Source organism: Pistacia vera, unplaced genomic scaffold (genome assembly GCF_008641045.1).
Source record: "Pistacia vera cultivar Batoury unplaced genomic scaffold, PisVer_v2 Contig206, whole genome shotgun sequence".
NCBI lineage: Eukaryota > Viridiplantae > Streptophyta > Magnoliopsida > Sapindales > Anacardiaceae > Pistacia > Pistacia vera.
Genome location: NW_022196009.1, coordinates 83,500 through 110,001, shown reverse-complemented (window position 1 = coordinate 110,001; position 26,502 = coordinate 83,500). Strand labels below are relative to the sequence as shown.

At 34.6% G+C, this 26,502-nt stretch overlaps 4 protein-coding genes across 7 annotated transcripts in view; all 4 read left to right on the top strand.

The window, feature by feature from the left end:
* LOC116129066 (AT-hook motif nuclear-localized protein 14-like) overlaps positions 1-3,146 on the top strand; it is a 30,303-nt gene extending 27,157 nt beyond the window's left edge. The window contains exons 4-6 of the mRNA XM_031414826.1: positions 1,523-1,675; positions 1,781-2,075; positions 2,159-3,146. Of these exons, the coding sequence (XP_031270686.1) occupies positions 1,523-1,675; positions 1,781-2,075; positions 2,159-2,223 (513 nt within the window). The 3' untranslated portion in view covers positions 2,224-3,146. The remainder of the gene's footprint in view (positions 1-1,522; positions 1,676-1,780; positions 2,076-2,158) is intronic.
* Positions 3,147-3,832: 686 nt separating this feature from the next.
* Positions 3,833-8,655, top strand: LOC116129074 (protein EIN4-like). Its single transcript, XM_031414832.1, has 2 exons — positions 3,833-6,434; positions 7,811-8,655. Exons 1-2 carry the CDS (start codon positions 4,686-4,688, stop codon positions 8,351-8,353), a joined length of 2,292 nt encoding a protein of 763 aa, XP_031270692.1. The 5' UTR covers positions 3,833-4,685; the 3' UTR covers positions 8,354-8,655.
* Positions 8,656-8,717: 62 nt separating this feature from the next.
* Positions 8,718-13,365, top strand: LOC116129070 (protein EIN4-like). The gene is made up of 2 exons (XM_031414829.1): positions 8,718-11,144; positions 12,521-13,365. The coding sequence occupies exons 1-2, from the start codon at positions 9,396-9,398 to the stop codon at positions 13,061-13,063; spliced, it is 2,292 nt and encodes a 763-aa protein (XP_031270689.1). The 5' UTR covers positions 8,718-9,395; the 3' UTR covers positions 13,064-13,365.
* Positions 13,366-15,283: 1,918 nt separating this feature from the next.
* Positions 15,284-25,571, top strand: LOC116129065 (tRNA N(3)-methylcytidine methyltransferase METTL6). Of its 4 annotated transcripts, none has more exons than XM_031414823.1 (8): positions 15,284-15,625; positions 16,728-16,837; positions 17,816-18,027; positions 18,130-18,215; positions 18,382-18,484; positions 18,644-18,786; positions 19,081-19,210; positions 25,243-25,571. In XM_031414823.1, exons 1-7 carry the CDS (start codon positions 15,389-15,391, stop codon positions 19,177-19,179), a joined length of 990 nt encoding a protein of 329 aa, XP_031270683.1. In that variant the 5' UTR covers positions 15,284-15,388; the 3' UTR covers positions 19,180-19,210; positions 25,243-25,571. The 4 variants fall into 4 exon arrangements, with proteins under 4 accessions (XP_031270683.1, XP_031270682.1, XP_031270681.1 ...); XM_031414822.1 differs by having other exon boundaries at positions 25,232-25,571; XM_031414821.1 differs by lacking the exon at positions 25,243-25,571 and having other exon boundaries at positions 19,081-19,384.
* The last annotated feature ends 931 nt before the right edge of the window (positions 25,572-26,502 follow it).

Here is a 26,502-nt window from a genome sequence, read left to right as displayed (position 1 = left end):
CCCACCTATCAAGCCAACAAACCTTTTTTTCTTCAATTTGTTAGGTAATACTAATACTAATACATTTTATATTTGTATTCTTTTATTTTGAAAGTTTAAGGTTAAATTATAGATTAGGATTTAGGAAGATGAAATTGCCATTGGGACCACAAATTGTACCCATATTTTTATAATATTCTAGATATGCAACTTTAAGAGTTGAATAATCGTTTCAATGAGTTAAACACTGAATTGCTTATTTGTTTAACATGTTTATGTCCAAATGAATCATTTGTTGCTTTTGATAAACAAAAAATGATGCGCCTTGCTAAACTTTATTCAAAAGATTTTTCTGACTTAGAACTCATGACACTTGATTCTCAACTTGATGTTTACATTTTGGATATGCACTCTAATGTCAAATTTATGGGATTGAAAGGAATTTGAGATCTTGCAAAAATGATGGTTGAAACTAAGAAGGACAAAGTGTTTCCATTAGTTTATTTGTTGATGAAATTAACATTGATTTTACCCGTTGCCACTGCTAGTGTAGAGAGAGCATTTTCAACAATGAATTTTGTGAAGAATCGTTTGTGAAGTAGAATGAGTGATTAATGGTTGAATAATAACTTAGTTGTGTATATAGAGAAATATATATTTGATAGTATTGATAATGAAGTCATTATGCAATACTTTCAAATGATGAAATCCTGTTGAGGATAATTATAAATACAAAACTTGTGTTTATTTTAATTTAAAATTGTATTGTTCTTTCAACTTTGACCCCCTTACATTTCATTTCTAGTTGCGTCCCTGTTGACAGTTACACAAATTATTAATAGCAAACTTGATTTACTCTGGATCTATTTATGTTTTTTGAAGCTCCAAGTTAAAAATAAAAATAAAAAATAAAAGCCTTAAATGGGGCTTGTGAATCAGTAGAAGCTTTTGATAATATGTAATCATGGTGAAAACATACTGTAATGAGTATTAAAGAATTATCATAAGCGTCTAGTTGTGTCTTTAGTTCAATAATTAGATCATACAATTGGTGAATTTGGTATTTGTTTCTTTAAACATTATTTTGAAGGACATATATATGATTTAATTCAGATGCTGAAGCCAATATCACCTCAAATCTAGACACAAATATATGCCATCAGGTGCCATTAATCCTTAATCTTTCAAAGATATGGTTGCTGTTCAAGTTTGTTGCAATACCTGGGTTTAAGTACCATACGTAAACTGCCCAATGACAGTTTTTTTAACAGCTGATTGTTATCATACCTTTGAGAGTACTCAACATTGTTTGAATAATAGTTATTAGTAGAATCATTTCAAGTTCAATAATATTTGAGCTTCTATGTTCGCACTGGTCCAATAGTTGCTGAAAATATACCCTTGTCTGTATTTTCTTTAAGATTGTATCTTTCTTCTGTTTAAGTTGATTGTACCAAAAAAGAAACAAAAATGATATATATACGTGTATCAATTATTTGATATTTTAAAAAATATAATTTTCTCTTTCAAACTCTGACATTAGGGTCGTTTTGAGATCATTTCATTGTCTGGGTCCTATGTGCGGACGGAAATTGGAGGAAGGACTGGTGGGCTTAGTGTTTGCCTATCTAGTACAGATGGCCAGATCATTGGAGGAGGAGTTGGTGGACCCCTAAAGGCTGCCGGTCCAGTTCAGGTAATGTACAAAATCTGCAATTGGTTTGATGAAATTTCTGATCTGTCTGTAAGAGAGATTGGTTCTTTAGCTGATTAATCATTTTCTTGCTTATTGAATCTACAGGTTATTGTTGGTACCTTTCAGATTGACCCTAAGAAGGATGTTAATGCTGGTTTAAAAGGTGATGCTTCTGGCAGCAAGTTGCCATCGCCAGTTGGCGGGGCATCAGTATCAAGTGTTGGCTTCCGCTCACCAGTTGAATCTTCTGGGAGAAATCATGTCCGAGGAAACGATGATTTTCAAACTATTGGAAGAAGTCATTTCATGATTCAACCTTCTGGTATGCATGTGTCTCCTTCACAGACAGAATGGAGGAGTAGCCTGGATGCTAGAACTTCTGCTGATTATGACTTGACAGGTATGTTCTTTCTCTTTGAAAGGGGTTGGGAGGAGGAGTGAGAGGAAGAGGAAAAGACTGAAATGTTATGTTTTCTTCTGCAGGAAGAGCAGGGCGTGGAGCACATCAATCTCCCGAAAATGGGGACTATGACCAAATTCCAGATTAGAAATTGTCTTTGAAGCATGAAGGTACTATTTTGCGGTAGATATATCTGACTCATAGGTGCTTTTGCAAGATCAAATAGATGTACAACTCCCTTTGCACACTGTCAAGAATGTGGTATCATGTCTGTACAGATCAATGGTACTCTTTTACTCTTTGTCAGCTGATGGTATTCAAATCTTGCACCATATTACAAATTTCCCCTGACTGAATTTATTTACAAATTTTTCATGTCTCCATTGCTATTCGAGCATTGGCATATGTATATTTGAGTTCTTGGCTATTTCCCTTGTATCACTAGTAGATGGAGGTTAAATATAGCGACTTGTCTTCAAGAAACATGCTTATGCAACTTGGGATGCATATAATATGCACATAATGGCTGTCTGGTCTCCATCCAGGAAAAGTAGAAGATAACTTTAGGTGTTGTTTGGTTGTGCTGTTTGAAAGAATCCTTGACTGTATGCCACTTTCGGTTTCTTCATGCATAGAAGTCAACCATATTTGGTAGATTTCTATCCCGAATACAGTTACTAAAGCTGGCTGTGCATAGCGATGGTGGTGGTGGCGGTGCTGAGAAGTGACAAGTGACATGGACAGATTGTTTTGAAGGGTGAGGTGGGCGTGGTAATGGGGGTTTTGTATAGACTTGGAAGGAAGACATTGACAATTAACTCTTGGGACTCAGCACCAGCTACTTTATTACAGATGTTGAAATGGCATGTAACCCTATTGTGGCATGGAAAGTCATCTATCTTGATAGAAAATTTAATTAAATTTAGAGACTGAGAGAGGTGCATTTTAGGTGGGGTTTCCAATAATGTAAAAGAGTCTGACGTTGAAATCATTTTCTAAATACTGCCAAGACATTTGAGAGAATCGGTCTCTCTCTCTTCCTTTTTAATAAAGAAAAAGCCTCTTACTAAACTTTTATTTAATTCATCGTTCTATGAATTGTGATTTGTCCCATCATCATTACTAATATAATTTCATCTCAATTGATTGTGAGACTTCAGAATTATTGATTAATTGATCTTGAGACTTTAGAATTATTAATGGGATAAGAATTTCGATAATTATCTTTATTAGTATCCTATCAGAGATTCGAACTCAAAACTTTTTTAAGTAATACATTCAAAAATCTTTATTAAATGATTTGGATATTCAAAGATGGTTATATTAGTTTGGATATCCAAACTAGTTAGTAGTTATATTAAATGATTCAAGATTTATATATTATTGATAATGGGTTCTTTAATTCTTGTATAACATCCAATTAAGTGAGATGACATCCTTTGACTTGATCCACCTTATCCACAAACTCATCACATTCACTCTCATTGAATCATAGTCCTCTAATTACACTGTTTACACCTAATTATAAGCTCAAATTCATGATATTAATAATTAATATTGATTTTTCTGAAAGAAGAGGAAAAGCGTGTAATTAATGAGTCATCTTCCTCCGATTTCAACCAGTCAATCATTGGCATAACCGCCATTGACAAACCTTGAATGTTACGGTCCAATCAAGCCACGTCATCCAATACCCCACCCATAGATCTTCTTTACGAAATCAATTATATATTTTAATAAAATGTCACACAAGCAAATAAAAATTATTTCTTTTATGTTCCGAATGTCTAGGTTCTCTTCACCTTCTACCGTGGATCCCCACACTTCAAATCCTTCACTCTTGAGTACTTTTTCTTCTGTAAATAGTTGTCCTCCTGTTTTTGGAAATCTAGCTAGCTTTCAGACTACTTTTTCAACATTTTTTTCTTTTCTTTTCAGCTTTCTCTCCCTAAGACTCTAATTTACCATTTACTTCAACTTAAAGACTCAAAGAGATAGAAACCTCTTGGTTTTTTCTTTATTTTCTTCTTACCCTTTCTAGATTTCTTCTTCTTAATCTATTCTAGGTGGTGGATTCTTTTCAATTTTTTTTTTTGGCTTAGAAAGTTTTTTTGGATATAAATATATGATTAGTTGTTGACTTAAGATTGCAGATTGATAGTAAGTTTGCTGCAGAAGCTTGAGGTCTGTGTTCTTTTAACTTGGACAACTTTTTCTAATCTCCTTTGATCGGTACTTTCTTGTGAAGTTTGATTCATTATTTTGCTTTAGTACTGTAGTGCTGGAGGAATCATAGTGTTTTTGTTTTTAGTTTCTTGGTTATACAAGGTAAGAATTGTCAAAGCTATTTGATTAGAGATTGGAAAACTAGAAAAGAATGAATTTTATGGCGATAGAGGCAGATGAGTGTGTTAGATCTTGAAATCTATTGGATCTTGAATAGTAGAATATTGGTCTTATGATATTTGATGGTTAGGGTTTCTTTGTTGAGTTTTCTTGAGGTGAGTTAGAAAAGGAAACTTTGGGTTCTAAGAAAATAGTTGTTTTCTTTGCTTCTTAGTTAGTTCGTTGTTTCTATGAATGAATTAGAGAAATAGTTACTTGGGTGCAATGTTAAGGGTATTAATTCTTGGATTCTTGATTTATTACCTTGGGATATATGTTTCTGCCAGTGATAATGAGTATCCAAGTTGTAATTGTGATGATGAGGGTCATTGGAGTATACAAACAATTCTTGATTTTCAAAAAGGGAGTGATTGCTTGATAGCAATAGCCTATTTTTCGATACCCATTGAACTCCTTTACTTTGTTAGCTTTGCAAATGTACCATTCAAATGGGTCCTGTCATTGTTTATAGCGTTTATAGTCCTTTGTGGATTGACCCATTTGCTCAATGCGTGGACTTTATATGGCCCTCATTCATTCCAGTTAATGCTGATCCTCACAATTGCTAAATTCCTTACTGCCCTGGTATCTTGTGCAACTGCTATAACCCTTTTGACTTTAATCCCTCTCCTTTTGAAATGGAAAGTGAGGGAGTTGTTTTTGAAGCAAAATGTGATGGAATTAGGGCAAGAAGTTGGGATGATGATGAAGCAGAAGGAAGCAAGTTGGCATGTTCGGATGCTAACTCGGGAAATTAGGAAGTCACTTGATAAGCATACAATATTATACACCACTTTGGTGGAGCTTTCTCAGACTTTGGATTTACACAATTGTGCGGTTTGGATGCCTAGTGAAAATAGAACGGAGATGAACCTCACCCATGAGCTAAAAGCGAGATCTTCAAATAATTTTCACCTTTCTATCCCAATTAACGATCCTGATGTGCTGAAGATAACAGAGAGCAAAGGGGTCTGCATTTTGGGGCCAGATTCAGCACTTGGGCTTGCAAGTCGTGGTGGTTCTGATGATTCAGGTGCTGTGGCAGCAATCCGGATGCCAATGCTTTGTGTTTCAAACTTCAAAGGGGGAACACCAGAATTCGTTGATACTTGTTATACTATACTTGTTTTGGTTCTTCCAAGTGCAGATTCTAGGGTTTGGAGCATTGAGGAAATGGAAATAGTGGAAGTAGTCGCAGATCAGGTAGCTGTAGCTCTTTCCCATGCTGCAGTTCTTGAAGAATCTCAGCTAATGAGGGAGAAACTAGGTGAGCAGAATCGTGCATTGCAGCAGGCTAAGGAGAATGCAATGATGGCAAGCCAGGCAAGAATTTCCTTCCAGAAGGTGATGAGTCGTGGGATGAGGAGACCCATGTACTCTATTTTGGGTCTGCTTTCAATGTTTCACAATGACAATATGAGCTTTGAGCAGAAGATTATTGTTGAAACCTTGGTTAAAACCAGCAACGTTCTCTCAACTTTGATTAACGATGTGATGGATATTTCGGCTAAAGATGATGGAAGGTTCCCAATAGAGATGAGGCCTTTTCGGTTGCATTCCATGCTTAAGGAAGCTTCTTGTCTTTTCAGATGCTTGTCTGTTTATAAAGGCTTTGGCTTTGGACTAGATGTTCAGAGCTCCTTGCCTGATCAGGTTATAGGTGATGAGAAAAGAACTTTTCAAGTGATTTTGCATATGGTAGGGTATCTATTCAGAATCTATGAGGGAGGGGGAACTGTTATTTTTCGGGTGTTCTCAGAGAGTGGTAGTCAGGACAAGAACGAGAAAATGTTGGTAATGAGGAGACCAAGCGTGCCAGACACCTATGTGTATATAAAGTTTGAACTTGAGATTAAAGAGGTTAATTCTCAATCTGATGGATCAAACTCAACCAAACTTTTGCCTGGCTGGGGACAGAATAGTAATGAAGTTAAGGAGGGCCTGAGCTTCAACATGTGCAAAAAACTTGTGAAGGTGAGCTTCCCAAATGCTTTGTCTATAAGTTTGTTTTCCTACCTTTGACATTTTTGCATCATAATGATCAAGCTTATTAGGGGGCAAACATCCTATGTAATGAAATATTGCATTTTTTTCCCCACTGCATATGGATATGGTAATGACCAATTTTGAGCCTAAAGAGAATCATTCAAAAAGTTAAATGAATTAACAACATTCCTGTTCCCTCACTGCATTTGTTGCTGTAAATTCTTTTTATTCTTCTTTTATGTAGTCATTAAGAGTAGGATTTCTGTGCTATAAGTGCAATTTGGTGAGGGTGGAACCATTTTCTATGCATGAAATGTCCCAAACATGTCCTTTTTACATGGCCAGCTTATATCTGTTATTCTTAGATCAGAAAATTGAAGAAATTTCTGTGTCTAACCAGGCTACATACTGAGTTGTTTACTTAAAGCTCAATATCGTTTGCATTTATATAGCTAGTTTAATAAATTAGACAGATCAGCAAGGTTTTATCTTGTATCAAACTTGTACATTCTCTTGATGAACCAGGGATGCAAGATTGAACTGATATCTTGTTCAGCTGATTGTTTTAGATTCAATGCACCATTTTGACCTTGCTGTTGGTTTCTCTTTCTATCAATCTTTAGGGGAATCATTCTTCCTTTTATTTCTTGCTTTATAAACGAGAAGAAAAGTTACAGAAGTTCATGGGTTCTCTCCCCTAAAGTGAAAACCACAAAATTTGATTTTTATTTTTTGATTGATTGATTGATTGATAGATTTATTTATTTTTTGGCCAAAGAGCCGCATAGTTTTTATCTATAGATGACCGGTTCAGATGAATCAGATAATTTAATCAAACAGAAGTATCTAGGAAGCATTCACTTCTGCTTTAGTTGGAGCAGACTTGATACTCATGTGAAATATCCTGCTTGTTCATGTAGTGTATAACCCGTAATGAATCCGATTAATTTAACACTATAGTTAAACATGTTTGAGTTCAGGTTGACCTATAGAACTTGAAATCGATCAGATTGATTTATTTTGTCTGGTTGACTCTTTATGATCCGAGATATATTAGCTTGTATATTCTTTTTAGAAACTCAAGTTATTGTAGGAATTATAGATGTTTAATCGATCAATCAGTTGTCAAATATGATATCTGTGATTTTCACATTCATAATAATTTGATAAAATATTAAATTATCAAAATGCTTCATTTTTGACACAGTATGAGTACGACTGGCTCTCTTCAGTTCATTGACAACTTACTCTTTAGAACTTTATTTGTCTTGACATTGCAATGCATGCAATGATATTGTAGCATCTCTTGTTATGATAATAATTTTACCTATCTCTAACTTTTCTGTTGAAATATTTATGGACAGATGATGCAAGGTAATCTATGGATATCATCAAATCCTCAGGGTTTTGCACAAAGAATGACACTAGTTCTCAGGTTTCAAATCCAACCGTCATTTGGAAGATCCATAATTACCCATGGGAATTCCTCAGAGCAATCAAATTCCTATCCTCACTTCAAAGGCCTTCGGCTAGTTCTCGCTGACGATGATGATGTAAACAGGACTGTGACCAAAAGGCTGCTTGAGAAGCTAGGTTGTGAAGTAATTGCTGTTTCATCCGGGTTTGAATGCCTTAGTGCACTTACTGTGGCTGAAAACTCTTTTAGAATTGTTGTTTTAGACCTTCACATGCCTGAAATGGATGGATTTGAAGTGGCAATGAGAATCCGGAAGTTTCGAAGCCATATGTGGCCATTGATTATTGCCCTGACTGCAAGTGCTGAGGACAATGTGTGGGAGAGATGCTTGCAGGCAGGAATGAATGGACTGATTCGAAAACCTGTCCTCTTACGCGGGATGGCAGATGAACTTAGAAGAGTTCTGCAACAAGCAGGTGAAAGGGTCTAAAGAGGAAGATTTAGACATTATCTTCCCTTTGATGAATCTAGTCGTCGTCGAGGTCTTCCTTCAATCAATGCGCCTACAAAACCTCAGCGTAGGGGTGTTAAACTTAGCATTCACAGCATTTGGTATACAAAATTGTACCTTTTAAATTTTGCTAACCATTTGGTTCAGTTGGCAGCATTGGTAGAACTACTTAAAAAGGAGTATACCAGGATGTGAAAAAAACTCACATGCTCAACTGATAGTAAGGAACTTTAATAACAATTTCATAGAATTTAAATTATACATACTAGAAATCTCTTTTTACTGGATTCATTTGGCCATATTTCTTTCATTTGTGCATGCAACTTTAATTTGGAGGTTTCTTTTCAGCTTTCTCTCCCTAAGACTCTAATTTACCATTTACTTCAACTTAAAGACTCAAAGAGATAGAAACCTCTTGGTTTTTTTCTTTATTTTCTTCTTACCCTTTCTAGATTTCTTCTTCTTAATCTATTCTAGGTGGTGGATTCTTTTCAATTTTTTTTTTTGGCTTAGAAAGTTTTTTTGGATATAAATATATGATTAGTTGTTGACTTAAGATTGCAGATTGATAGTAAGTTTGCTGCAGAAGCTTGAGGTCTGTGTTCTTTTAACTTGGACAACTTTTTCTAATCTCCTTTGATCGGTACTTTCTTGTGAAGTTTGATTCATTATTTTGCTTTAGTACTGTAGTGCTGGAGGAATCATAGTGTTTTTGTTTTTAGTTTCTTGGTTATACAAGGTAAGAATTGTCAAAGCTATTTGATTAGAGATTGGAAAACTAGAAAAGAATGAATTTTATGGCGATAGAGGCAGATGAGTGTGTTAGATCTTGAAATCTATTGGATCTTGAATAGTAGAATATTGGTCTTATGATATTTGATGGTTAGGGTTTCTTTGTTGAGTTTTCTTGAGGTGAGTTAGAAAAGGAAACTTTGGGTTCTAAGAAAATAGTTGTTTTCTTTGCTTCTTAGTTAGTTCGTTGTTTCTATGAATGAATTAGAGAAATAGTTACTTGGGTGCAATGTTAAGGGTATTAATTCTTGGATTCTTGATTTATTACCTTGGGATATATGTTTCTGCCAGTGATAATGAGTATCCAAGTTGTAATTGTGATGATGAGGGTCATTGGAGTATACAAACAATTCTTGATTTTCAAAAAGGGAGTGATTGCTTGATAGCAATAGCCTATTTTTCGATACCCATTGAACTCCTTTACTTTGTTAGCTTTGCAAATGTACCATTCAAATGGGTCCTGTCATTGTTTATAGCATTTATAGTCCTTTGTGGATTGTCCCATTTGCTCAATGCGTGGACTTTATATGGCCCTCATTCATTCCAGTTAATGCTGTTCCTCACAATTGCTAAATTCCTTACTGCCCTGGTATCTTGTGCAACTGCTATAACCCTTTTGACTTTAATCCCTCTCCTTTTGAAATGGAAAGTGAGGGAGTTGTTTTTGAAGCAAAATGTGATGGAATTAGGGCAAGAAGTTGGGATGATGATGAAGCAGAAGGAAGCAAGTTGGCATGTTCGGATGCTAACTCGGGAAATTAGGAAGTCACTTGATAAGCATACTATATTATACACCACTTTGGTGGAGCTTTCTCAGACTTTGGATTTACACAATTGTGCGGTTTGGATGCCTAGTGAAAATAGAACGGAGATGAACCTCACCCATGAGCTAAAAGCGAGATCTTCAAATAATTTTCACCTTTCTATCCCAATTAACGATCCTGATGTGCTGAAGATAACAGAGAGCAAAGGGGTCTGCATTTTGGGGCCAGATTCAGCACTTGGGCTTGCAAGTCGTGGTGGTTCTGATGATTCAGGTGCTGTGGCAGCAATCCGGATGCCAATGCTTTGTGTTTCAAACTTCAAAGGGGGAACACCAGAATTCGTTGATACTTGTTATACTATACTTGTTTTGGTTCTTCCAAGTGCAGATTCTAGGGTTTGGAGCATTGAGGAAATGGAAATAGTGGAAGTAGTCGCAGATCAGGTAGCTGTAGCTCTTTCCCATGCTGCAGTTCTTGAAGAATCTCAGCTAATGAGGGAGAAACTAGGTGAGCAGAATCGTGCATTGCAGCAGGCTAAGGAGAATGCAATGATGGCAAGCCAGGCAAGAATTTCCTTCCAGAAGGTGATGAGTCGTGGGATGAGGAGACCCATGTACTCTATTTTGGGTCTGCTTTCAATGTTTCACAATGACAATATGAGCTTTGAGCAGAAGATTATTGTTGAAACCTTGGTTAAAACCAGCAACGTTCTCTCAACTTTGATTAACGATGTGATGGATATTTCGGCTAAAGATGATGGAAGGTTCCCAATAGAGATGAGGCCTTTTCGGTTGCATTCCATGCTTAAGGAAGCTTCTTGTCTTTTCAGATGCTTGTCTGTTTATAAAGGCTTTGGCTTTGGACTAGATGTTCAGAGCTCCTTGCCTGATCAGGTTATAGGTGATGAGAAAAGAACTTTTCAAGTGATTTTGCATATGGTAGGGTATCTATTCAGAATCTATGAGGGAGGGGGAACTGTTATTTTTCGGGTGTTCTCAGAGAGTGGTAGTCAGGACAAGAACGAGAAAATGTTGGTAATGAGGAGACCAAGCGTGCCAGACACCTATGTGTATATAAAGTTTGAACTTGAGATTAAAGAGGTTAATTCTCAATCTGATGGATCAAACTCAACCAAACTTTTGCCTGGCTGGGGACAGAATAGTAATGAAGTTAAGGAGGGCCTGAGCTTCAACATGTGCAAAAAACTTGTGAAGGTGAGCTTCCCAAATGCTTTGTCTATAAGTTTGTTTTCCTACCTTTGACATTTTTGCATCATAATGATCAAGCTTATTAGGGGGCAAACATCCTATGTAATGAAATATTGCATTTTTTTCCCCACTGCATATGGATATGGTAATGACCAATTTTGAGCCTAAAGAGAATCATTCAAAAAGTTAAATGAATTAACAACATTCCTGTTCCCTCACTGCATTTGTTGCTGTAAATTCTTTTTATTCTTCTTTTATGTAGTCATTAAGAGTAGGATTTCTGTGCTATAAGTGCAATTTGGTGAGGGTGGAACCATTTTCTATGCATGAAATGTCCCAAACATGTCCTTTTTACATGGCCAGCTTATATCTGTTATTCTTAGATCAGAAAATTGAAGAAATTTCTGTGTCTAACCAGGCTACATACTGAGTTGTTTACTTAAAGCTCAATATCGTTTGCATTTATATAGCTAGTTTAATAAATTAGACAGATCAGCAAGGTTTTATCTTGTATCAAACTTGTACATTCTCTTGATGAACCAGGGATGCAAGATTGAACTGATATCTTGTTCAGCTGATTGTTTTAGATTCAATGCACCATTTTGACCTTGCTGTTGGTTTCTCTTTCTATCAATCTTTAGGGGAATCATTCTTCCTTTTATTTCTTGCTTTATAAACGAGAAGAAAAGTTACAGAAGTTCATGGGTTCTCTCCCCTAAAGTGAAAACCACAAAATTTGATTTTTATTTTTTGATTGATTGATTGATTGATAGATTTATTTATTTTTTGGCCAAAGAGCCGCATAGTTTTTATCTATAGATGACCGGTTCAGATGAATCAGATAATTTAATCAAACAGAAGTATCTAGGAAGCATTCACTTCTGCTTTAGTTGGAGCAGACTTGATACTCATGTGAAATATCCTGCTTGTTCATGTAGTGTATAACCCGTAATGAATCCGATTAATTTAACACTATAGTTAAACATGTTTGAGTTCAGGTTGACCTATAGAACTTGAAATCGATCAGATTGATTTATTTTGTCTGGTTGACTCTTTATGATCCGAGATATATTAGCTTGTATATTCTTTTTAGAAACTCAAGTTATTGTAGGAATTATAGATGTTTAATCGATCAATCAGTTGTCAAATATGATATCTGTGATTTTCACATTCATAATAATTTGATAAAATATTAAATTATCAAAATGCTTCATTTTTGACACAGTATGAGTACGACTGGCTCTCTTCAGTTCATTGACAACTTACTCTTTAGAACTTTATTTGTCTTGACATTGCAATGCATGCAATGATATTGTAGCATCTCTTGTTATGATAATAATTTTACCTATCTCTAACTTTTCTGTTGAAATATTTATGGACAGATGATGCAAGGTAATCTATGGATATCATCAAATCCTCAGGGTTTTGCACAAAGAATGACACTAGTTCTCAGGTTTCAAATCCAACCGTCATTTGGAAGATCCATAATTACCCATGGGAATTCCTCAGAGCAATCAAATTCCTATCCTCACTTCAAAGGCCTTCGGCTAGTTCTCGCTGACGATGATGATGTAAACAGGACTGTGACCAAAAGGCTGCTTGAGAAGCTAGGTTGTGAAGTAATTGCTGTTTCATCCGGGTTTGAATGCCTTAGTGCACTTACTGTGGCTGAAAACTCTTTTAGAATTGTTGTTTTAGACCTTCACATGCCTGAAATGGATGGATTTGAAGTGGCAATGAGAATCCGGAAGTTTCGAAGCCATATGTGGCCATTGATTATTGCCCTGACTGCAAGTGCTGAGGACAATGTGTGGGAGAGATGCTTGCAGGCAGGAATGAATGGACTGATTCGAAAACCTGTCCTCTTACGCGGGATGGCAGATGAACTTAGAAGAGTTCTGCAACAAGCAGGTGAAAGGGTCTAAAGAGGAAGATTTAGACATTATCTTCCCTTTGATGAATCTAGTCGTCGTCGAGGTCTTCCTTCAATCAATGCGCCTACAAAACCTCAGCGTAGGGGTGTTAAACTTAGCATTCACAGCATTTGGTATACAAAATTGTACCTTTTAAATTTTGCTAACCATTTGGTTCAGTTGGCAGCATTGGTAGAACTACTTAAAAAGGAGTATACCAGGATGTGAAAAAAACTCACATGCTCAACTGATAGTAAGGAACTTTAATAACAATTTCATAGAATTTAAATTATACATACTAGAAATCTCTTTTTACTGGATTCATTTGGCCATATTTCTTTCATTTGTGCATGCAACTTTAATTTGGAGTCTTTTTTAGCTCTAATTTCATCTAGGGAGGACAAAACCGGGCACAGACCTCGAATGTGCCCTTTTACTACTTTACTTGACTTGAATATTCGGGTAGTGTAAAATAGTACCCGGTAACCGAACTGGTTTATGCAGTACTCGAATATGTAGGTACCTGAAATTTTGGTTTGGTTATCGGGTACTAGAATGTAAAACCCAAATTTCTTGCAATATTGCTTCCAAACAAAAATTTCTCTCCCAACCATCAAAAAGACAAAAACAACATACAATATTGTAAAGCTAGGGAATCAATTGAGTAAAAAAAATATAGAAATAATTTTTCACAATAAAAATAGCTCAACACAGACAATTATCAAATACCTTTTGTGAATTGGAGAAATAGAGAAATCGATAGAGAGAAATGGAGAAATAAAGAACTGATGCAAGCGAAATCAGTGGAGACTAGAGAGAACATAACTGATGCGAGCTAAATGGAGAAATGAAGAAGAAGATGCGAGTGAAATCAGAGGACTAGTGGAGAGAAAAGAGAAACAGAGAGATTAGTGGAGAGAAAATGATAAATGAAGAAGAATATGGGAAGTTGCGACTGGAGAAATGTAAAGAAACGGAGAAATGGAAAAACGAAGAAGAAGGTTATTTGGGCTTAGGGCAGATTGATTTGGGATTTTACTTAAAGAAAAAAAAAAAAAAACCGGGTTTCGGGTACCCGGATTATATTTTAAATATAACCCGATATCTGAACCGAAAAACTAGGTACCTACTTAAATACTACTCGAATCCAACCCAGTTCTTCGGGTACCCGAAAAATTCGGTTTGGGTTACAGGTATTTATGTCTACCCCTAATTTCATCCTTATGCAAAGGAGAAGGATTGTGCACAGCATATATGTAAAGATGAGTTATTGAAGGGACAAATTACAGCCAACAAATTCTGATTTTACTACTATTGGAATGAATTCTACAAGGTCAAATTACTGTTATACATTTGATAAATTAACCAAGAAAGTTTTATTTTCCATTAGTAGGCTTCCATGTGAAAACTCTGAGCTGGAGAGGCACCTTGTGATTCGCATTAATTATGAGTACTTGCTCTGATGTTACAACACAACACTTGCCAAAGAAGAAGGCAAAATGAGCTACAAGTGTTAACATCAATCAACGTCCTTTCTTTGAAGTTTTCATTGCACCGTTCTTTCACTTCTTCACATGAAAGGATCTGTTTTCTTGCCCCCCCTAGAAGGAAAAGTCTATAAAACATGCAAGACTAACATAAACAATAGTTTGAAATTAACTCTAGCTAGTTTGACGGGTCGTTTAGAATTTTTAGATGTATTATTCGAGAGGTTCTGAATTTGTATCCCCATTATTATTAATAAATGGGTAGTCATTAAAAGCTTACATAACTATTAATTTCAGGATACATAAGCTGGTCCGAACACTCCCAGATGCTAAAAAAAAAATCGATAGTTTGAAGAGAATGCAACAATAATCTTTATATCACTTAACAATCAAGATCATATAACTAACTAACTCATGTTATAGATTACACAATTTATGATAACTAAAAGTCATTTGTACTTAATTCATTGTAATCCAATGAATTTGAAAGAGAAGTGAAAGTATCCAATGGTTTGTAAATCATTGAATTGTCTCAGATTAAGAACCAAACATTTGTGTTTTAGGTGTAGAATTTTGTAGAAGCCCAATCAATAGTTGGTCCATTCATTGGGTTTTGTCATGCATAGTCCACCCCACTTTAGCCCATTTCTATCCTCCGAGATAGCAGTTTGCACTGAATAGAATATAGTAGTTCTATTGGTAATGGGATGAATATCTTTAAATTTTTGAAAATTATAATAAATTCAAAATCTTTTTACAATAAGCATATTAAAATGGTTGATATTGTGATGATAAATAAATATACTAATTGCACTTGAATGTCATCTTCATCTATACAAAAATCACAACGATGAGTGTGGGTGTAACAGCAGAAGCAGAAGAGTATCACTCAAAAGACTTTGAATGGGAAACCTTGAAACAAGAAATTGAAAACAACCCTTCTCTCCATTACCACTTTCTTCCATTCCCTCCTCCTCCTTCTTCTTCTTCTTCTTCGTCTTCTTCACAACAACAACAACAAACTCTCAATGATTCAGATGCTTGGAGAAAGTTTCACAATCGTCACTCAGCTGGCAAGTTCTTCAAGGTTCAAACTTTAAATTATTTGTGCTTTTGTTTGCTTCAATTTGGTTTATTCTTCTATTTCATGTCTTTGTTTCTATTTCCCATGTCACTTATATATTCATTATTGTTAAAAACTGTTGCTTTCTATACTGGGTAGTTTTGGTCGGCATTAAACTACAGAAATGTCATTGACTTTAGAGTTAATATGTAGGTATACTTCATTGATTTTGAAACTTTTCAGGACCGTTTTGTAAAATTATGAAAATCGTTAGAATAATTTCCTGTTTTCATGAAGTTTTTCTGAAACATAGGGAAATGTTTGCTTATTTTTCAAAACAGTTGGGTCTGCTTCTAGAAAATCTAGTCTTAGCTTTGTGAACATAGATTAACTTTCTTCTTCTTCTTCTTCAAAGAATAGATTGGAAAAACGTGTAGTGCTGCTATTTAGTGATTGTTGTTACTGTAAAGAGGTCTGAAAATTATTGGGATTGTATGAAAGAAATAATTAGATGGAAACATTGGTTTGATATGAATACTTTTTTCTTTTCTGATTAATGTTTCCTGATTATGTTGAAGCAGTAAGGACTTCTTTTAGTACTACAGCCTAAATCAGAGACTCTATTTGTTGTTCATTTACGTTTTTTGTCGTTGTGAAGCGAAGTGAAATTGGAATGAATGGCAGGAAACTCTTTTATAGAAGACAATGGGATATAGATTGAATAATATAAAATATGATATAAATGTTTTAAGATTTTAGCCATTAAGTTTTTCCACAAAACCTGCATTTAGTAAATCCATGGTTTGCAAATTTAAACTAAAAGAACATGGTTAAGAAATGTAGAAAGTGAAGTCTATCAGTTCTAAATCATTTCTTTTGTATTTTTATTCGAAATGAACTGAGGAGCCTGTAACCACTACTTGCTGCTGTTTCTGCTTAAAAGCTTTAATAGACAATCTAATTTTACAAATGTTACTGAGTTACCTCTTGCATCAAAAATTTTTAAATTTAAATTTTGATATTTTGGTGTATTAAGTTGCTTCTGCAGCTCCTTGAATTCCTTGGAAAAAGGGACTTCTATTTTATTTTCCTTGTCCTGTTGGCTGATTGCCATCTACTGATGCAGGAGAGACGATATTTGCTGAAGGAATTTCCAGAACTTGTTTCTTGTGGAGAATCTTCAAAACTCTTGGAAGTGGGATGTGGTAATGGAAGTACCATTCTTCCAATATTGCGGTAATCTTACGAGTTTCCTTCTATTAGATTCTGTTTCTTTTGTCTCTTGTGTGTCACCTTTTGGATTATCTGAAAATCATATGGAAATATCTTGTTGTATTCTAAATGCTTTTGTCACAGTAGTTTGAGCTATTCGAAAGGTTAGGTCTTTTTTATGTCTTTATGAAAAAGCTCCTAAAGTTTTTATCTGGGGCCATTCTGCTACCTCTTAGATTAAAGTTAATTCTGATGGCTTGTCAAAGGGAAATCCAGGCCCTTTTGGTTTTGTGTATTTTTTATCGCTGAACGATGACTTTCTTGGTTGTTTAACATCGTACATTGGCATTAAAACAGCCCTCTATGTGGAGTTTATGTCTTCTCCTTTTTATGTGAAAGTAGCTTTTGACAAAGGTTGGATCAATCTTGGATTGAATGTGATCTTTTGACAATTTTATTGATTCTTCATAATAGTTCTTTCTGTCCCCTTGGGATCTCTATACTAGATGGTTGAATTGCAAGCATAGAATCAGATCCATGTATCTCCTATATTTTGAGAGGGTAATCATGCTGTTAATAAAATTGCTAACTGTGGTCTTCATTGTTCTACATTACATGGTGGAGTTCCCCTATAAAACTCTTTGCTTCTTCATGATAGTTGGAGTAGGTCTTCTTACCATATTACATAACTTTTATTTATTTATTTATTTTGAGATGTTTATTTTGTTTCGCATTTTCTTGTTATAGTTTGCATAATATGTTGGTTTGTATTATGCTAGTTATTATGAGTGGTAAGGTTAAGTTTATCTTTTCTTGATTTGTAGTGCCAAAGTTACCAAAAATATATATACATATGAGTTCAGTTTTCACTTTGTCAGAGCAGTTGTGAATAAGTTGTATGTTCCCCATGAAGTTAAAGCTTTTTGAACATGCTTATGATACTCCTAGTGTTCAATTTGCAATTCCTTACAACCACCTCATTTGGATTGTTTTCTTTTGTAGTGGGAACAAGGATATCATTGTGTATGCTTGCGACTGTAGCTCTGAGATTCTTGAAAGGGCTAAAGAATTTGTGGAGACCAGTGATGTAGCCTCAGTTAAGAATCGATTTTTCCCATTCTATTGTGACTTTTGTACAACTGGCTTTCCAGAGTGGTTGGCTTGCAATTATTGCAGAGGAAGTCGACCACAAAAGCAGCATGATTGTTTTTCAGGTTTCTAACTTTACCTGTTTCTTTCCTGTGTTTCATATATGATGTGATTTATATATGGCCTCATTTGTGTCATGAACTTACAATTTCTTTCTGGTATTTCAGATATTGAAGAGAAAAATAGACCACAACTAACATATTTGTCGAGAGAAAGTGACTCTTCCATTGCCGGTGTTGACTTTGTCACCTTGGTATGTGTTTTATTTCCTTGGGAAATCACTTTAATTTGTACAATTGTAGTCTATAGGGCATTACAGGTCATTCGAACATTTCCTCCCTTTTTTCAATCTAGTGTCCTTGATAGTGTTCCAGCTTTGATTATTCCATGATTTTGACACCCTGAGCTTCTGGTTTTAGATTTTCACACTATCAGCAGTACCACTGCAAGGGATGCCCAGAGCCCTCAGAGACTGCTACTCTGTATTGAAGCCCGGCGGCCTGCTCTTTTTTAGGGATTATGGTAATAAATTGTTAACTTACTAAATTACTTTTTGCAGTTAATGCAAAATGTTTGAACTAGTAATTTCTTAAAATCTTCAATTTCTCAGTTCTTTCTTGCTTTGAGTTAGTTTACAATATATCCAGCACTTAATAATAAGGTTCACTTTGATGGACTCAGGCCTATATGACATGACTATGCTGCGATTCGAGCCGGAACAAAGAGTGGGTTTCAGGGAGTACATGCGGTCAGATGGAACCCGTTCTTATTTTTTCTCGATAGATGTTGTCAGGAACCTCTTCGTGGATGCTGGCTTCATTGAGGTACCAGATTCTTAAAATTAGGTTGTTGCAAATTGTAGAATATTCAATGCTGCTGAATTGAAAAATATAAAAACTAAAGAATCTTACATAGTTTGCAATATTGATGGTCATTTTATGCTGTTGGTTCTTTATTGAGTTAATTCTTCTAAAGTCTTAAAACCAAATGAAGATCTTAAGTTACTTACTTCACAAGAAATTACTGAACTAACCACTATTTTCATATTGGAAAGCTTTTATGCATTTATTTACTTATTTTCACTAGTGCTTCTGTTGACTTGCACATTGTTCCTGCAGGTTGAACTTGAGTATTGTTGTGTCAAGTCTGTGAATCGTCGAAATGGGAAGAGCATGCAAAGGGTGTGGGTTCATGGGAAGTTTAAGAAGCCCCTGTGAAGTGCTTCCATTAGGGCATCTCCTTATCGAGGTACTTTCTGAAGAGACGATGCACTCTTTTCTCTACCAGTTAATTCTTTGTTGCAGACTTCATCTCTTCTTGTTATACTATCTGAGAAAGTAACTGTTTTATTCAAGTTTTGCTTTCTTATTGTTGGAAAAAGCAAACACTTATTTTCTTCCTCACTCTTTTGTATAGTTTTCCTTATATAGACTGTCACAAATGATTAATGATATAAAAGAAAAAAGTTTCAGATTCTTCAATTATTAATTTTAGATAAACTTTGTATTAAATTAGTAAAATGTGAGAAGATACACCCGTCGATCAGGTATTCACAAAGAATAAAAAAAATCCAAGAGAGAAACAAACCTATACATACACCTATATACAGCGAGTAATCGTCGCTCTCTTGTACAAAAATGATACAAAATCAACCAAAAACTCCTTCCTAATTTAGATGATTAGGCGTCTGGTATTGAAATTGTAGATTAATGAGTTTACTAGGGTGAGATATTTATTTCATAAGAAAACTGTAGGTGAAATGATCTCCATTTTGGAATTCTAGGTCAACTCTTTAGAAGTAGATATCATTTTTTGTTGATAGCAAAGTGCTAGGGATCAGTTAGTTTTAGTTAAGGGAGTGGGCTGTTTCTTTTGTGAAGGATTGTGCATCCTTAGTCTGCTTGTTCCTCTGGGCTGAGCTTTCCCTTGCTTGTTCCAGGGTAGCTTAGTTAGGATTTCTCCATCTTCAGGATATAGTTCTTTATTCATTTATAAAATTACCAGTTACCCAAAAAAAAAAAAAAAAAAAAAGAGCTAGGGATCATGTCAATTGCTTTAGTTTCATTCGGAAGAGGTACTTAGGGGGGTTTGGTTCAAGGAATGTTGGATTACGAAAAAGATAGATTATCTTGAAGATTACTGAGAATCTTTAGGAAAATGTGTTTGGTTAATTGGTGGGTATGTTATATTAATATGTTTGGTTGGGAGAAATAAATTGATGGGTCTGTTATTTAAATTACTGAATTGTCCTTTAATTAAATATTATTATTATATTATTTTTTAATATTATTATTATTTGGATTATTAACCCTCCCTACATTTAAAAACTTAGCAAAAACAACCCTATAATAAAAGTTTAAAAAATCAACAAAACACCCCCCACCAACCCAGCCACTACCAGCTGTGGGCAACCACCGACAATCTAACGGTGCACGGAAGGCCAAAAATGGCCGTGGTGTGCCGATATGGCTTGGTCGGAAATGGCCAGATTTGGCCGCTGACGGCCAGATTGATTACGGTTGTGGCCGTTAACGGTCATCGATCTGGCCGTCCGTCGATCTGGCCTTTGATGGCCAGATTAGATCTAGCAGTCAACGGCCAAATCTGGCCATTTCTAGCCAGATATATGGCCAGAAATGGCCATATCGGCGCACTGCGGCAATTTTTAGCCTTTCGTGCGCCGTTCCGATGGTGGTTACCGGCGGCAGGTGGTTGGGGGTGGTGGTTTGGGTGGGCTGTAATTTGTTTTGAATTCAAGGGTAATTTTGTCCAAAAAATTAATTAATTGGGGGTGAAATAGTAAAAGCCATATCATGTAAATAAATTTAAAAGTAAGGGTATTATTGTCTTAAAATTTTATTAATAAGAGATATAATTGTAACAAAAAAAGATAACCCTGGTAATGTTAGAATACCTAAGAAAATGGAGGTAATCAAATTACTTCAAACTCAAATATTACCAATAGTAACCATTATTGGTATTTGAAGATTACCGGTATCTTATATTACTTGACAACTAAACATGGTAATCAAGTAATATAAGATGACTTAACCCAAGTAATCTCAAATACCCTCTAACCAAACCCCACCCAGCCACCACTGCCAACAACAGACCAACCACCACGGACCACCGTCGGAAAGTCGTCGGAGTCATTATAAAAGAACGAGATTCAGTGGGAGGCTTCGATATGGCTGTTTTCAACCATATTGATGGTCGAAAACGGCCATATCATGCCAGATCTAGCCCGAAATGGCCAAATCTATTCTGGCCATTTTCGGTCAGATTCCTGGCCATTAACGGCCACGGATCTGGCCGTTAACGGCCACATCTATTCTGGTCGGAATAGATCTGACCGTTAATGGTCAGGTCCATGGCCGGTAACGACCAAATCTCACCCAGATATGGCTGATAATGGCCGTTTTCAGCCATCAATATGGCCAGAAACGGCCATATCAGAGCCTCTTGGTCACAATGAGCTACTCACGGGGACTTTCAGAGACTTCCGACGGTGGTTTGTGGCGATGGCAGGGGGTGGGGATGATTTTGTTATAAATTAAAGTTTTATATAATCGGGAGTATTTTAGCTAAATCTGAAATATTAAGGGTTAAAAAAATTATTCAAAAATTAATAATAAAAGTAATATTATATTAATATTTAAAAAAGGGATAATTTAGTAATTTAAATAACATATCCATCAATTTATTCGTTATAACTAAACATATTAATATAACATATCCACCAACTATCCAAATAGATTTTCCTAAAAAATTTTAGTGATCTTCAAGATAATCTATTTTTTCTAGAAATCCAATATTCCTTGAATCAAACGTCGGTTAAGGTATTTCTCAACTCTCGAAAGTGTTCTATGTATTTCAAATATTACATTCTTGCAGAGATTCTCTACTGCAAATGTGGTATTTCTTTTATAATGAAGACCTCGTTAATACTAAAAGACAAAAACTCAAACATAGTTTTTTGCTCTGAAAACTATAAAAAATTTGTCGTTTAATGTACTGCAGATTAATGGAGGTCTGCATTTTGAAAATTTCAAGATGTCTACGACTGAAATTTTTTGTACTTTTTTTATGTTATGGAAAGACTTATCACCAAACACAACTTTGATAATTATTTTAAAGTAGGTTTGAATATATATGATTGAAAATTTGAAATAGATTGACATTATATTAGAATCAAAGATTTGAAACACTTACTTTCTGTAACGCATTCGATTGAAGTTTTTTTAACGTGTTTTTTACTGAAGTACTTAAAAACATTTTGCCAAAAATATTCAATAAATTCTTTTCTAAGATAAAACATTTGACCTATGCTTTTTGTTTTTTTTTTTTTTTATGTAAATACAAAGAAACGTTTCGGGAGAAGTATCCGATAATTTTTTCCTAGATATAAAAGAATTTGATCTATGTTTTTAATGTGTTTCTTACCTAAGTACTTAAAATTGTTTCGATAGAAACATTCAATAAATTTTTATTTTTTTCTATATTCATAAAAAAATCTTCTATTTTAAAGAACTACAAAATCATTTTATAAACACCTTAAAGATTCATAAAACTATTTTTATAAAATAAAACAAAAATAAAACAAAAAGAACTGAAATGGGCCGGTTATGAACTGGGTAGAAGCATTGGAGCTTTTGTCCAAAAAATGTAACTAAAATGGGGGCGGGTTTTCGGGGCTTAAAATGCTCACATGCCGCCACGTGGATGTGCCCGAGCTCTTTGTCAGTCATCTAGTTTTTTGAGTGGGACCCACTTCCTTTGAAAGTTTCACCTACTCAGCTTTTGTCGTTTTCCTTCCTTCTGTACACTTGTATTTTAATAATACGATAATCCGTAAATATCAAAGACATCCACAAAGTTTTGAATTTATCATTCCCACCCACAAAAGCTTCTAGAACATCACTGGAATCCTATTTTAGAAGAAAAAGTAAAATTAATTACGTAACTCTAATTCTAGCGAATTAAGATAGGGCATTGTCAACATAAAACAATTTATGATGAAACTAAACATGTACTTATGTATAGATCATATAGTACTATAGTTGTGGGGAAGATCGATATTGGAGAAAATGATCTTCAGAAATTTTTTAATCAGAACAATAATCAAATTAACTCGAACATGCATATTTGAAGTAATTAGAGTTAACGACAATAGGACAATTTGATCTCTAATGACTTCTAATTAGGATTTTTCCCTGAGTGATCACATTCATGGTGAAGTTGAACGACCGTTGAGTAGTATACGTTACGTTAGAATCATATCCGTTTTTTCTGTCCCTTGTTAATTAATTAATTGTTACGTTAAAGAAACATCCAAAATAGGAGTCTTACCCTACAGAAGTTCATCAATTTCAAATTAATGGAACTTTAAAATATCAAAGCTAAAGCACTTTCTTCAAACTAATGGGGTCGACACATTTGCAGATTGCAGTTCTATTAAACATTAATATATTCTTCTTTACATGTATAAACTGTAAACATAAACTGTTTCGAGTCCAAGAATTGAAAGTTTAATAATTAATACTGTAATTAAAAACAATATTATAAATTACATTGCGCACTTATAACGGTCTTACTGAAAAGTTAAAATAGGAAATGGATGGAAGTTATGGAACAAAATTGGAGAAAAAGATGCATTGAACATGCAGTACATCTAGTCAGGATATGGTTTTGTGGAATTCAAAAAAGTTCTTCCCCACTAATGACTTTCAAGATTTTGCTTCTGTTCAATATAAAACACAGTTAAATTGCTTTATATATATATATATATATGTGGAATTCAAAAAAGTTCTTCCCCACTAATGACTTTCAAGATTTTGCTTCTGTTCAATATAAAACACAGTTAAATTGCTTTATATATATATATATATATGTACAGCCCTCAGAAGTAAGCAAAAATGGATGAAAACTCAAAAGAGATTGGATGTTCTAAATTTGATCAAATTCAATAATCAAATTAACACTATGTATGTCGGGGTTAGATTTTTGTTCTTTTGACTCTTTCATTGAGTAAACTTATATATAAATTGGTTTAACTAACACACACCTGTTCACTATTATATAATTCTAAATTTGAGTCCCCTTCAAGGAGCTGGATGTCAGCACGCGGCTGCCAAGAGTCTTCATGGTTTCTGGTATGACTTTGCTTTAGGCGAATTGCACGGCGATTTCAATAGAAATACAGACAAATAACAGTGATTAATGTAGTCATCAGCGTAATTGTTTAGAAAATGTAGAAATGCAGCCCTCAACATAGTGAATAAACTTTGGATGATGATACATACAACCAAATAGAGATGAGATAAACGCACAACTTCACTAGAGGGTTAGGTCAAATGGCACCTAATCGATCAGATGAAGACAACGTGTACTCCACGGCAAGGGCATGCAGCGAATAATATTTTTGGATGAGGACTTGGAAAGAGAAAACACGCTCTCATATTTCCATTGCTGATGCATGATTCCTCATTGTTTATTAAAAATTATTAGTCTGCTTTTTAATTAGACAACAACTTAGGCTTTATTGGTGGTCCACATTTCCTTAATGCTGATTTTGCGGATTCCTTTTCAAAGTATTATACTTAATTTGATGTTAGACTTTTACAGATAGCAAGAGCTTTGCATATGTTTGTTAAATCCACACTTAGAGAGACAAAGGTGCCAAGAAAAGGAGAAGCTATTTGTTCTTAATCAATAAATTAATATGCAATAGGGATTAAAATATTAGGGCTGAGGTGGGTCCATTTCTCTTTAGATCGATACTTTACCATTAGAATGTTGTATGCAAGTAACTAGGCAGTAATTTTATATTAGGAATACATTAACAATATCATGTGAATCCATGTGAAGAGGGTCCTTTATGTTGCTAAAACTCTTGATCCTTTGAGTGTCATCTTGATCTTAGCCACAAAATTGTGTTAAACGCCTTTTCTAACCATATTACTTAATTAACTTTGTATCATAATTATTGTAGCGTAATCATCATCCCACAAGGTCATGAATAATTTAAATTACATTGTTGATTGATCATTTTATGTTTTATATTCACATATCTTGAAGGACATACATACATATATATATTTATATGATACCAAACTTACATGATTAGAGAAAACACATTTTCATTATTAAATTAACTTCAAGTTTTATTGTAAATGTAAGTCACTAATATTTGGCATCCCCATCATAACAAAATCATTTGCATTGATACTCTATAAGATTAGGATAAATTAATGTAATTAATCTGTTCAGGACTGAACCAGGGTATGCAGTTTGTGGTGATTCCATTTTGAGAGGCTGAAATTGCGCCGTAAAATGAGACGAAAAACGAATTGGAAAATCTAAACTACTTGCATAAGATGTCTAGATGCACTTTTGATTTATGCTTTCGCCTTAGAACGCTAACGCAATCTCAAGGCATTGAGAAAGTGCATAAAAGCATCCTAAGATGTTAGCCTGACCAAGCAAGAATATGTAAAAACCCTCTAATGGGCAATGGCCACTATCTTGAACTTTTAAGGTCTAAATTATAGACTGTATATTATGCTGCTCTTCTCTTCTTTTCATTTGTAATTTTCTCCCTTCCTAATTATTCTTGTATTTATATTTATGATGTTTATGAGTTTGCAAATATATCTATACTTACAGATTGAGTCATGGTCCTAGTTTGACTTTAAAAACATTCTTGTTTCAATTGATTTATATATGATGTATATGGAAACGACAATGAATGACTTTCATTAGAAGAACAACATTGGAAAACATATATCTCTATATATTATTCAAAAGCTGAATATTGAACAAAAGTATAACAATTATACATAGAGATATATTAATGGCTCTTAATCCAAATATATATTGACTATATTGAAAGATGGAAAGGCAAAAGCTAGAAACAAACAGCTTGAAAACCCTCCAGATACTTGGAAATTAAGTTTGCTGAATCGAAAGGGTGGCAAAAACTACTTATTTATGAAGAATTCAAGCTTCAACGAGGGATGGTTAATTCTTATGGTGGTCACTTATCAGCTATACCAAAACGTACCATCACAACAAGTACAAGAACAACAACATCGGTCTTTCATGTGCGGTAGCTAATTACCAATAATGTTTTTTTTCCAAAAGGCAATTTACCTGCTCGCCTCTCTAATTAAGAGTGTTACTTTTTAAGTGCATTAATCGTGGTTGAACCAATTATATACAATATCTGTTCTTTTTGATACCTTTGGGGCTTCTCCACATAAAGTTTACTTTTTCCATCATATCTATCTAATCTCATATGTTTTAACTTTAATTATGTGGTAAACACAACATCAGAGATCCTTTTCATCATCCTATGTAGCCAATCTTAATCAGTTTCTCTTCCACTACCTTTAACATCAATCCATCTGTATCCCAAAATTCGGAACCATCTTCAGTACATCAAAATGGAACATCAATTGAACCCCAATTATATTTTATACATGGATGACCTAATTTATATTAAATATACGTATCTTAAGGTTTATTTTTTTGCTATCGAA